The sequence below is a fragment of the Maniola jurtina genome, chromosome 10 (genome assembly GCF_905333055.1).
Source record: "Maniola jurtina chromosome 10, ilManJurt1.1, whole genome shotgun sequence".
Lineage (NCBI taxonomy): Eukaryota > Metazoa > Arthropoda > Insecta > Lepidoptera > Nymphalidae > Maniola > Maniola jurtina.
In genome coordinates, this window is record NC_060038.1 from 11,698,505 (window position 1) to 11,712,481 (window position 13,977).

General features: G+C 37.4%; 1 protein-coding gene across 2 annotated transcripts in view; it reads right to left on the reverse strand.

The window, feature by feature from the left end:
• LOC123868868 (dual specificity protein kinase CLK2) overlaps positions 1 to 6,823 on the reverse strand; it is a 53,986-nt gene extending 47,163 nt beyond the window's left edge. Inside the window, exons 1-2 of one of the 2 annotated variants that reach the window (XM_045911522.1) lie at positions 6,773 to 6,823; positions 4,551 to 5,698 (exon numbers count right to left, since the gene is read on the reverse strand). In XM_045911522.1, coding sequence (XP_045767478.1) covers positions 4,551 to 5,599 — 1,049 coding nt within the window. In that variant the 5' untranslated portion in view covers positions 5,600 to 5,698; positions 6,773 to 6,823. The remainder of the gene's footprint in view (positions 1 to 4,550; positions 5,699 to 6,772) is intronic. The other variant, XM_045911523.1, reaches the window with a different exon arrangement.
• Between the last annotated feature and the right edge of the window lie 7,154 nt (positions 6,824 to 13,977).

Here is a 13,977-nt window from a genome sequence, read left to right on the forward strand (position 1 = left end):
CTTATTTACTTTGACAAAATACGTTTAAAATTCATCATTATCAGGATCAACCCATCGCCGGCTCACTACTGAGCACAAGTCTCCTCTCAGAATTAGAAGCTACCACACTGGCCAAGCACGTATTGGCACACCTCACGCACCTTTGAGGGAGCATTATGGCCAACTCTTAAGCATGCAGGTTTCCTGACGGTGTTTTCCTTCACCACTTCGTTGTCTGTCTGTGTGTCATCTTTCAAGAGAATCAAAACTTATAAATTGGGTACTTCCCGTTTACGTAGAATCATGAAAGGCAGGTAGCAATATCTTATAGCCCAAGTACTCTACTCCTGTGGCCCAAGTAAACAGAAAAATCCGACAACTGAATTGTCATTACATAAAAAAAAACTTGTACGGAACTCTTCATGTGTGAGGCAGACTCGCACTTGACCGGTTTTTGAAAGTTATGTCAAATAAAAATTTTACATGCAATAATAAACAAAATGAAATACAAGCCAATTTATTCCTTATTTCATCGGGTGAAAGTCGATTTCAATTTAATCGTAGGTATATCTTGAAAAGGGAACTATTATACGACTACGTAAAATGGGTACATTTTTAAAGCAACGACATGTTAGAAACAGATATTTCGTTTTGGTCATGTTAAACTATGTGAGTCATTCAGATTATTCTTGATTTAGTGATGTTCGGTCAAAAATATTTCATGGAACGTATAATTAACATAACATTGATGTTACTTTTGAAGAGATATTAGCTGCCTTATTGGATTTATACATCGATGGATTTATATTATTATAGAAATTGGGTTTTAGAATGGCACAAATAAACGGTAATTTATGAATAAAAGTTTAAAAAGCGTGAAATAAAAATTAAATTAAAAATTTAAAAAACCCCCGACACATAAACCTCTAAAAAGTAAAAAAATAATAGGTAAGTATGTATGGGCCCTTTAAGAATAGTATAAATAGTAAAGTTTTTATCCAAGCGCTCGTTGCGTCGGGGGACCGCTAAAGTTACCAAAAACTATTCTTTCTACAACAGATGACTTTCATAGTTTATGATAGGTAGCGGTCCCCTGGCGCAACGAGCGCTTGGATAAAAACTTTACTATTTATACTATTCTTAAAGGGCCCATACATACTTACCTATTATTTTTTTACTTTTTAGAGGTTTATGTGTCGGGGGTTTTTTAAATTTTTAATTTAATTTTTATCTAGGATAAATGTAGCTTAGTCCGTCTCCGATATGCAAGCTATTTCCGTACCAAAATTTCGTAAAAATTGTGATAACGTAGGGTACAGATACAGATATTTCTTTAGTTAGTATTTATAACATTAGTATGGATAACATTATAATAATTACTATAATATAAAGAAAAAGGGAAATAAGAAATTACTATAAAAACATAAAGTTGCCTATGAGTAATAATAAATTGTACTTTTAGTGGAACTGCAGTGACCATTATTTCTGACATTTGAAGTTTTTCTTAAACGTTTTATTGCGAGAAGCAAAATAAAACAAGATTACTTCAATAAAGGAAGGGATACAGACCCGGTGTGAGTCACTAAGTTGTGCAATGACTTTACACAACCTGGTCGCGGGTTGCCAGAACTGGCTCCTAGCAGTCAGTTTTATGTTGTTATTTTCAGAAACAAAAAATATTTAGTTCACGGATTTTGGAGGAGCGGGACGTTCCTACCATGTAAAACTATCTTTTGTCCGCTACCTCGTCCGCGTGAAATTAGGTTCGTAAAAATCTTCTATAGCCTAGATCACTTCCTGTATAACCTCTACCTGCGTAGATACTACTATTTTCTTTTCCTTTTCCTTTAGAATTTCCAAAAATCATGAAGTACATCTTCCTTCATTTCCCACCAAAAGCCTAAATATACTAATTTTCATTAAATATAACTTCAAAAATGTCAGACTTAACTACAAATTGCATGAATTTTCAATAGTCCTTTCTTAGCGGATGTCTACGTTATAATAGCTATTTGTATGCCAAACAGCCCGATCCGTCTAGTGGTTTAGCCTGTGCGTTGATAGATCAGTCAGGAAACGACTTTATATAATGTAGGTATATTTGGAAGCAATAACCTCTATTTAGGTAATCATTCTACTCAGGTATGTATATTAAGTATTTAGTGAGTACTCGACCCGTATCCTCTTCAAGCACCGTATTTTCAGTGCTCCTCGCATGTTTTTATAAACACTAATTACGGAGCGTAGGTACCTCCCTGGTTTCAACTAATATAAAAAAAATTCAAAAGAAAAATAAAACCGACTTCAAAAACGACAAACACTAAAAAGTAAAAAATAACTTTTGTTTAGCTACACGTGTAATGCACCGAGGTATGAAGTCGAGCGAGCATATTAAAACAAAATTAGAAATCCAAGAGTGAAGCTCGCCCGACTTCATACCTAGGTGCATTACACGTGTAGCTAAACAAAAGTTATTTTTTACTTTTTAGTGTTTGTCGTTTTTGAAGTCGGTTTTATTTTTCTTTTGAAAATTTTTTATTTCACAATTTTTAGTGGCCCTACTGTACTCTAATATGCTGTGCCCAGTTAAAACCCTACTGTTTACTAAGCTATTACACTGATCGCGAGCAATTTGCTCCTATCCATTGAGGAGTTCTGTTCTCCATCTCCGAAGATATTCATCAGATCTTCACCAAATTTATATGGGACTACCTGCGCAGTATACCCTTTCAAACAAAAAAAAAAATTCCAAATCGGTCCAGGGGTCTTTGAGTAATCGGGGAACATACATAAAAAAAAAAAAAAATAAAAAAAAAAGATCCCGACGAATTGAGAACCTCCTCCTTTTTTGGAAGTCGGTTAAAAATATCCAGGGCTGTAAAACATATATAAAAGCACACTCTTGCTCAAGTTAAGACAAATCTAAATATAAAGGATAAGCTGACTGGCTGACTAGTCTATCAACGCATAGCTCAAACTTCTGGACGGATCGGGCTAAAATTTGGCATGCAGATAGTTATTATGACGTACCTACACATCCGCTAAGAAAGGATTTTTGAAAATTCAACCCATAAAAGGGTAAAATAGAGGTTTGAACTTTGTGTAGTCCAAAGTTTTGACACCTAAACAAGTTGGTATAATATTGATTTTACAGCGAGAATTCCATACTAATAGTGAAAATATGAAATGTCAGTCTATCTGTTAATTTATCACGGTTTAACCCTTCAGCGATAAATACTAACAACCCGTAGGTATGCATGGACATGTTATGGCTAATTTTACTATACCGGAAAATATCTAATACTATGGAACAATAGAAAGTTTCAAAAACCATATAAGCTTATACAACCATAACCATACAAATACAAGTCGAGTGCTGACAGCTAACAATATTTTTGAATGTACAGAAACTGTCGCCTTACGTCTTATAATGAATGTTTAGAAAAACGAGGGTCACAAAATAATATCACTTTAATTCAGACACAACCATCAATGACTAATGCACCATAAAAAAGACCAATTGCTTCAACATTGTAACCTCGATTTTTTTAATTTATGAGTCTTGATACTAAATTGACTTGACATAGTTCTTCATACAAAAAACATATCGAAGGCAATAAAACATTTCATCGAGGTGTTAGAGAGAATGTTTATAAAAAATGTAAAGGTATAATAAAAACGTGTTTCATATAATAACGTTCGTTTTTATATAATTGTCTACATACTGATTATTTCACGTATTGAATATGATAAGTTTTCGTGAAAAAATGGCGCCAATTTGTCAAAGAAGAGTGGCAAATTGAAATCACCATCCAAATCCATCCATACTTTAATAGCCTTTAAAGCGGTAAAAAGGGAATTGTTAAAAGCTGAACTATCCTATAAACGGAGCGATAAATCGATATCTGGTTTAATTTAAGATCTAGAACAACAAATAATAATATAATAAATAGGCGTAATACGTTTTTATGGAAAAGCGCGTAAGAAGTGTTCCATAGGCTCCGATTTCATTTTATATGTAAATGCATATAGGTACATAAATAAAGCTGCAATGGTTGGCGAAACGAGATTTGTAATAGCACTCGCAATGCACTCTAAACCAGTAGCGAAGTCGATGCACTCAGCCTCCCGGCAATAAGCTCGGCAGGTTTTGCTTATTTTTTTCTTCTAGGTATTTATATTACAGGCAGCACACTCTTGGATTCATAGCTATTTATTAATTAGGCTTCTCTTGCGTACTTTAATAACTCGATAACTCCGAAGTTTAAAAGTTGAAATATGATATTGACTTTATACACGATGAAAACATTTATTTATTCATTACTGGACCTGAACCGTATGTAGTTTTAAGGAAAGATTGACCGGTATTCAATTAACAACTTTTTGTTAACATTTTAAGGCCTGACCTCGATGTCTCAAACCGGGACCGAACGATGATAGTAGGGCAGTTTTTTACGAATATCAAGCTCCTGAACACACTCAAGGTGAATATTGATTGGAAGGATATAAAGGGATATAACTATATAAATGTTAGTAAGAGATTATTATCATGTGTATTATGTAGTACATACGAAACGCTCCACTCGTGTTCGCGCATACTCTTCTGGAAAGCGGCGGACTTGGGCGTCCACGAGTCCACGCCGAGGTACAGAGCGGGCAGCTCTGCAACCTTCACCTCGAGCCGCTCGGCCAGCCTCTGGTCCACGACGGACTTGGGTCCGCTCGTGAGCGGTCTCGGCGGCTCGCGGCCGCTCCGTCGCTCCGCCTCACTGTACCCGTTCAGTTTCTCTCCGTTGCAAGACGTCACGCTTTTTGGACCATCCGTCGTGCTGAGTAATTTGCTCTTAACGGTCTCTGTTTTACCGTAACTTTTGTATTGTACCGATTCTGTTCCGTTCGCGAGTCGCGAATACTTCAAAGAATCATACGCGTCGCCGTTCAGGCTGCTGTATTCGACGTTGTTCAAGTTGACGTCTCTATCGAGGCGTTTCGGCGCTACGTCGTAAACGGTCCGTTTATTGTTACGCTCGTCGAGGCTCTGTTTGAGAAAATTATTTTCGAAACTAGTTTTACATTTAGGAACATTGTTAAGGTAATCGCTATAACTAATGTCGTTATTGTGTAAGCCTTTATCACAGTTCTTCTTCAGGGTCTCCTGGATGTCTACACCGTTTCCGTTAAACCTTCCGTAGGTGAAACTGGAGGGCTGGCTGCTGTCGATCTTGCTCTCTAACTTCTGCGTACGCTCTGCATCCTTGCTTTCGAATTCGTGTTTAACGAGAGCGACACGAGAAACCTCCTCGCCGTTGACACTCGTCTTGTACTGCTGCGTCTTGACGGTGAAGTCGGCAGTGGTGATGTTGGTTCGGCTCTGCTCGCTGGGGGCGGCCCACGTGTCGTGCTTCTTCTTGTCACTGCTCTTGGAGGACCACGCCTTGGCGAGCGCAGCCTTCAGCGCCTCGCGCCGCTCGTGCACGCTGACCCGCGGGTACTCGTGTATGGGGACGATGGCGGGCGCGTACAGCGTGGAGCGCGGCGTGGCTCGCGTGATGCGGAAACTTCTGAACTCCCTGTTGAACTCCGAATTCAGAGAATAAGCCGGTATTCTCGAAGTCACCATTTTGAGATCAAAATTTCCACTTAATGTTAAAAATAAATTACTTAGTTCACAACGAAACTTGTTTAAGCAACGAGCTCACTGAACACATATCGGCTCTACCTGCAACGTGATACCGGAGATGGAAATGTGTTGAACGTAGACACGATCCGATGTCCCTATCGCCGCGAGAGATGCGTGTCGGTGTTTCGGTGTTTTATGGGACGCGAGATGGAATCAGGCTGTGGCGGTGTGGGCCGCGACCTTCGCGGTGGGCGGCGGCGTGGCGGGACAATGCACTGGTCAACGAACCGCCCCAGTCCACCGAGCGCACTCCGCTCCCACTCGAGGCTTGCATAATGCGCTCGCGAACCGCCTGATTACCTTATCGTTTATGCGGGTAAGCTGCGCGATCGTTAACGATGTTCACATAATCGAACGCGACTGACAAAAACAATCAGGTGCAACCTTTAAATAAATAATTAATGAGCGTCGCCCGGTGATAATTTCATTAAATAGCTGATAACGATAAGACGTCGCTCCCGCGTAAACTCGTTATGTGGAGCATTTAAGCCGTATAAGTGCAACAAGTGTCGCCTTGGTGGCGTCCCTAATATGGGCAGTGGCGGGGCTGCCATATGGCCCGCGGCCGACACATCCTCGCCCGCTCCAGCTGTCTACTCTGCGACCCAGACTGCTATCGCAATACAAACACATTTCTATTTTCTTTTTTTAGCATTGTTTACGAGATAGCTCTATTATCCCGATGTATAAGTTCGAACAACTTTCGTATAACCTGTAATTATTTTCCTCTATCGCATTCGAATAAACAACATTCGTCGATTAGTCAAGACAGAGACGCATTATTTATATGAGTAAAAAAATAAATAATGCATGAACGTATTGTCTCTGGCATTGAGATAACACAACAATCTCTTATTTGATAACGTATTAAAAAGTGAAGTACGAGACGCGTCTGTCGATCAACACATTTCCACCCGGAGTCCTGCTAATAGCACTTAATCCTCTAGATCACTCCACTGTTAGAACACCAACCATAACACAACACTTATTCGGTGGCTGCAGGCCGTGGCACATGGGAAAACAGAACGCGTTCGTTAATCGAAGGAGAGCAGCCACCGGAAGCGAGTGCATGAGTGGAGACTAGGCGGCGGGGTTCGAGGCGTCCGTGCATACCTTCTCGGTCCGCGCGCGAGAACTGCGTGCGGTGTGCGTGCACCGCTGCTACTCAACTGACTGCCGAAGGGAGGCAACGCACGCTCGCTGGCCTGCGAGGACCCCACCGCCGGCCGCCGCCTCGCCGCCTCTCTCCTGCGGCCGCCAGCCACCGCCACTTATGACTCTAACTCGGAGCACTACGGCCGGAATCGCAGGAGCACTGACCTTCGCTGCCGCGCTATGCACTACAGCCGCCTGCATCTTGTGCTATATCCACTCGCGCAACCATTGCAACTAACATTACTTCCAAAACACGCCTAACAGCCTACCTATATGGCATACGCGAGGTTACATACACGTACAAGTTGCAACTAAAGGTCAATTGTATTGCATTAATATTTGTACTTTTTTTTTAGAAAAAATAATAATACACTACATAATTAGGCTTACTAAGTAAACAAAAAATAGGACTACTTATTAAAATAGAATATGTTCGACGACACCCATGGCGCAGTGGTTAGTACACTGGGTTTATAAGTGGGAGGTTTCTAGTTCGAGCAGGGGCAATTTAGATATTTTTTCAATTGTCACTGGTCTAGTCTGGTGAGAGGCCTTGGACATGCTTACCTCACTACCGGCAAAGCCATGCCGTCAAACGATTTAAGTGTTCTGGACTCCAATACGATACCAATAGAAACTAATTAGAAGTATGGATTTAATAAAAAACTGCCCTCCAAGTTGAATCGCTTCCATATTAGACTGCAGTCACTTACTACCAGGTGAGATTGCGGTCAAGAGCTAAGTTGTATCATCATCATCATCATCATCCTCCTCATCAGCCTGTGGACGTCCACACGTCCACTGTGGACATAACAGCTAAGTTGTATAATATTATGAATTAAAAAAAAATGGTATATGGAGATACCCCTCTACCAAAATTTGTAAAGAAAAAGATTTGACCCAGAGTTACCTTGATATCAAAAACATACAAAAAAATATTTTCAGTAGCTGAATTTCCGAAAGTGTCCTAGATTCGTTATGAAAAGATAATATAAAGGCCAATTAAGGTGCTTAATTTTTTTTGTTTATGTAGATTTTGAATTAAGATATTTTATTTAGCTATCTAATTAAATTAATTACAACATCAACATTTTAATAAAACTATTAAGAAGAATCATGATAGTTTCTTTTTTCAGTAATGAAAATACTCATACCTGTAAAAAGCAATAAACAAAAAATTTCTCTTACGAGAACGTACATAAGTATCGCTATAATTTTTTCATCGTCTGCATTTTGCTCGTAGAGCTCGTTACTCTTGCGAGAGCAAAAAAAACTCTGAATTTGTTAATTAAAGCGTCAAGCGACCACGATAAAAATAATTAATGTTTTGTCTGCTCACATTTTTGTCACATGCAAAATTAAAACCTCACCCAATATTTCTTTGTATTCTTGGTATAAAACGAAGTGTGTGTTTACCTGCAACAAAGGAAGTAATATTAAGATTATCACACTAATATTATAAAGGCGAAAGTTTGTATGTGTGTGTGTGTGTGTGTGTGTGTGTGTATGTTTGTTACTCCTTCACACAAAAACTACTGGACGGATTTGGCTGAAATTTGGAATGGAGATAGATAATATCCTGGATTAGCACATAGGCTACTTTTTATCCCGGAAAATCAAAGAGTTCCCACGGGATTTCAAAAAACCTAAATCCACGCGGGCGAAGTCGCGGGCATCGGCTAGTTAATTATATTCTTTAATATCTAAATAAAAAACATGGGTTTTACTGTGGTGTTTTAGATGACAATAAACTTATTTACTAACGATGCTTTTACAAAGTGTATTTCTTTTACAAATAAGGACTATAAATATTATTCAACATGATGATCCAGACGTAAGATAGCAGAGTGGAATGATGTTAGAATACAGTATACAGAAGTAGAGTATAAAGAACCTAATCACATACAATAGCTATTTCCTGAGCATGTTCTATTTACTCAAAACATATAGGTAGAAAAAACATGAAAATATATATCATTTAAGTAGTGATTCATTCACAATTGAATATTGTAGGTGGTGGTAAATAAACCATGCAAGTTGCACTATAGCAATCATAACTATGCATTGTTTCATCGATTCGTAAAAACTTATTTTATTACTGTTTGTTTATCAAATAAATAAAAAAACGCTTTCAAGCAAAAAGGTTTACTAAACGTTGTAATCGATTTCAACGATAGATTGTTAGATATACGACCGAAACTAAAATAAATCTATCCATAATCTGTCGATGGACTTAGCGACGTTGTTAACTGCCAAAAAGTACCGTACATTTCTAACAAATAACAACATTGGCAAGTAACCTATCGACAGATTAGAGATAGGATTGATTAATTAATTTCTGCCGATAGACATATACAGTGTAACATAACACTAAAATGTAACAGTAAAAGATAAGAGTTCAGTGCCAAACGAGCGACTGAAAGTTGCAAGACCTCATTCACTAGTCTTAAACTTGTACAACAATTAAGTAGTAGAGTTAATTAAGACTAAGATTTCCAACCTGAAAGCGATCAAACTTATCATAAAAGAAACTTAAGTATTGTCCCTTATACCAAGTGCAGTCGATAATAAATGAAGTTTATTAAAAAAGAAATCATTAAATCACTATGCGAAGCGAGGCACAGAAGGTCGATACTGTTTCGAAACATAACTGCATGTTAATATAATATTATGCATTTGGGCCACTGGAAAAAAATAACAACGCACATGTCTGCAAACGCTTCAACGCCTTGTTTTAAACGTTTATAATAATAATGTTTATTTCTTTAATGTTCTATATTACTTCCATGACAGTTTACTCAATAGCAATTATTATTATAATTTTCCGCAATTGTCTAAATAGGAAAATTCGGGGGATATGTTACACATAAACAACCCATGCTTAACAAAATGTAATTAACTTATACCTACATATTGATTGCTTTGTTGGCAAGATCAATATACCTAGACATTTTTGTTCCATGGCAAATAATTTGAAATAGCTATAATGGTGTATAAAACAAATTGTCTAACTTATTATGTTTTTTCGTACCTAATATTCGTATCAGTGCAGATTTCAGCCAAATCTTATCGCGATTGCAAATTAGTAATAATAACCTATTCAGATTTGCGTCACTTAAAATCTAATAAGCTGATTTTTTAGTAAGAAATTAGCTACTATTCATTAAACAATGATTTATTACTAATTAAACTATACTAAATTATCTACCCAGAAGCAACTGCCGAAGCACAATTGCCGTTCATCATGTTCGTTATGATCAACCCATCGCCGGCACACTACTGAGCACAGGACTTGACTCAGAATGAGAAGGGACCATAGTCCGCAACGCTGACCAAGTCGGATTGGCAGACTTCACACAGCTTTGAGAATTACGGACATTAAGGAGAAAGCTCAGGTAGTTAACTCATTTCCTCACGAGGTTTTTCTTCACAATTAAAGCAATTGATATTCAACTACTTAAAACGCACATAACTCTGAAAAGTTAGAGGCGCGTGCCCGGGATCGAACCCCAGACCTCCCAATCGCCGAATAGGAGGCCGACATCTTAACTACTAGGCTATCAACGGCAATTTCCATTAGTAATATTCAAATGAATTTTGAGAAACGTGACAAGTTTACGATGAAGACTAATCAAAAACCAAGTGAGTAAGTACCGAGTTCCTAAAATCAAGTGAAAGTTCGAAAGTCAATACATAAAACAAAACAAATTAATGTCCAGCTTTAATCTGACATCAATAACGCCAGCCTACGTTTTGTTACTGAGAATCATCAGCGTTAAATGAATGCGGCCAACGTTAACAAGCGATGGATCGAAATTAATAAGGATACATGACAATCAGGTCTTTCTCCGAAAGCGAAGATGTCTTAACAACTATGGAGCTGGTGGCAGATTTTTTTAAATTATTGGCTTGTGTGCAGAGGTTTTCGAGTCGTGAAGGTTAAAATAGCAGATTTTTTTTAAATTATTGGCTTGTGTGCAGAAGTTGGATATCGTGTAGTGAAGGTTAAAAACCAGTAGTATTACTATACTACACCTAGTATATACTATAGAGAAAGCTTGCAAACAAGCAAAAAGTCTGGAGGTAAACAATACTGAAAGCAGCGGTTTTCTTTTACCACGTGTTTCCTTATAAAAGGAAAATATATAATTGGTCACGTCTACCAAAATTTCTACGAAAAAATAATGCATAAATTAAATGAATACAATATTAATATAGGTACCTACCAGTTATTACAGAAAACGACTCATTTCAATGATTCATAGCAAGTAGAAAGGGCTCTTAAATATCATATGTAGTAGAATTTTATTTACCAGACCCAGATGCAGCTGGGAGGTCCTATTAAGTGGTTGTTCGGGTCGATAATAATAAACCAATGACATAACACACGCAATTTATGTCTCCAAAGAGTCGGGTGTCGAGAAGAGTTCGACACCCGACTCTTGATTTTATGCTAACCCTTGCATTTATGCTACAACTCACTTAACTTGAAATTAATGACAGAATTTTATATTCTATATTTCACTTTGAAGCGATGAACGTAACATAAATTAAATTCTTTTTAAAATTAAGTTACGCTGTTGGTAGTTTAAACAACATTTGGAGGGACTAACTATTAAGCTACTACACATTACAGGATTAGTTATGACTGCTATTAAGATGTCACACATCTCAGGCAATTACTATTTAATTGTTACTTACCACCCGTTCGAAATGGGGCCAAGTGTCATGACAGTACTTAATGTATTGCATATGGTGCCCTTATTCTGTGCGACTAACAACATACGTATAATCCATACTTACTAATAAATAAAATTATTATAATAAATGTCACAGTGTCTGTTGGTCTGTTACCTTTTCAATGGCTCATTCGGTAAACCAATTTTGACAAAAGGTACAGATAGCTTCCTCCAGAAGTTTTTATTTCGGAAAAGCCTAAGAGTTCACAAGGGAAAAATCTTTAATACACTTAGAAAAAGTCGCAAACAGCAGCTAGTAAATAGGTTCATACTTCAAAAATATCATCAAAAAATTTAAGAGACATTTTTATCCCCAAAGGCAGGCTTTTAGAAGCTTCCACGGGGAAAAAATTTAATTAATACACCTTATTGACTTAACCTAAAGCTCCAAGTGCGAGATCTTTTTATATATTCATAGCATACATTCAGACAGCCTGCTCAATATTTATAAACGTGTGAGAAACGACATGCCTATACAAGAACGTTATTATTGCTAATTCAGTACATAGTGAAGTGTGTCACTGTCAATATAATTATTATGCGCTCCCATTGACTTGGCGCCCCAAAGGGCTCTCTATGTCGCATATTTATTCGACCTATTAAAGCTGTTCGTGTAAATCACAGACGTGTGATTGTACAAACTATTTTGATAAATAATATGAATTTATTGGTCACTCAACAACCATCCATCCATTTTTACTAATACGACTATTAATACTAGCAACTAATTTCTGTAGGATTACTTGCAAAAATCACACATACAGCTACATTCTATTCCTAGTAGACACTTTAGGAAAAACTAAATTCATTGAAATGTAGAACAAAACAAATAAATTAATATCGACACGTAACCATTCGCTACAAACTTGTAAATAATAATAATAATTTTAAATTATATTCTTCACATAGAGAAACCATGAGCCTTAAAATTATGTACGGTTATAAATTCTGCAAATATTGTACAACATTGCGAAATAAGATGCTTACAAAAAATTTGGTATGAATAACACTTTCCTCGACAACCGTTAGACGCTTTTCCGTTACGTTTTTCTTACACCGAAACAGTTGGCGGACGAACATCGAACGGACGAATTAATTATGCACACCTTAACGTTTTTACAGTGAAGAAAAACATTGTATTATAAGCGTGACACAAATCGGTATGCCCAACGGAGTCAGACAGTGGTATTGAATTGGTGGCACGTAAATGGTGGCAAAAAAATAATGGCACCGGAGGCGGTGAGCAGCCGACAAACGGCGAGGTCCAATGACCCAAATGGTTCAGTACTGGGCCGCCTAGACTAACGAAAGAAAAATCGGTCGCCGCCTCACCCGCTCTAGCGCACACCATTGCTTTACCTCTTTGTCTATTAGAAATTACGAGTTGACAACATGAAAAGAATAATTTAAAATATTAAAATTTAAAAAACCCCCGACACAAAAACCTCTATAAGAAAACTAGAAAAGAGCTGATAACTTTCAAACGGCTGAACCGATTTTCTTCTATTATACCTAGCTAAGAACACTCTCGATCAAGCCACCTTTCAAACAAAAAAAACTAAATTAGAATAGGTTCATTCGTTTAGGAGATACGATGCTACAGACAGATACACAGATACAGACGTCAAACTTATAATACCCCTCTTTTTGGGTCGGGGGTGGATAAAAACAACAACTATAATATCCCCCGGCCCGTTCTACAAAATAACATCTAGATTTTTTTAGTGAAATGTTACAAATACCGAAGAATATATTTTTTTTGAGCTACAATTTTGTAAATATTTGTTAAAAGATCATTCATAATTTGAAAATCACAATTTTTATATTTGAATGCAATAAAGCTTGCATTAAGTCAAAATCGTGAAATTCTAGTATTCAGCAGCCTTTACTAAAGTCGAGGTCAAACAATAAACAAAACCATATGGATGCAAACATCCAATTTTTTTTTATATTACTTCATTAGGTAAAATAAGTAAAAAATCACATTCGAAGGTCTGTCAAGGTAGGGTCAAGCACGAAATGGCAAAAAACGGATTCTAAAGATTCGTTAGCTCTTTTATCAAACAAGTCACGCGTCACATGTCAAAATTAGATAAATTCGTAACTGAAAATGGCAACCGACGATCACGTTAGCATAGAAAAGTCGATTGTATTCAAAACAGAAAAACGAAGCATACATAATAAAGGAATCGTTAAAATGTTTTCAAACCGTGTTCGTGATTCAAGCAATGACCACAGTGAATTAATCCTACGCCGTAAAAGGTGCTCCCACAGAAACCTGATCCGACAGCCACGAGTCCGACACAATCTAAACAATTTATCAAAATAGCACCTATAAATGGACTTCCTGGGATACGTCTCGACGCCTTGTATTCTATGTCTAATCAGGAAGGGACTGAAACGCAAATAAACTCTGACGGTACC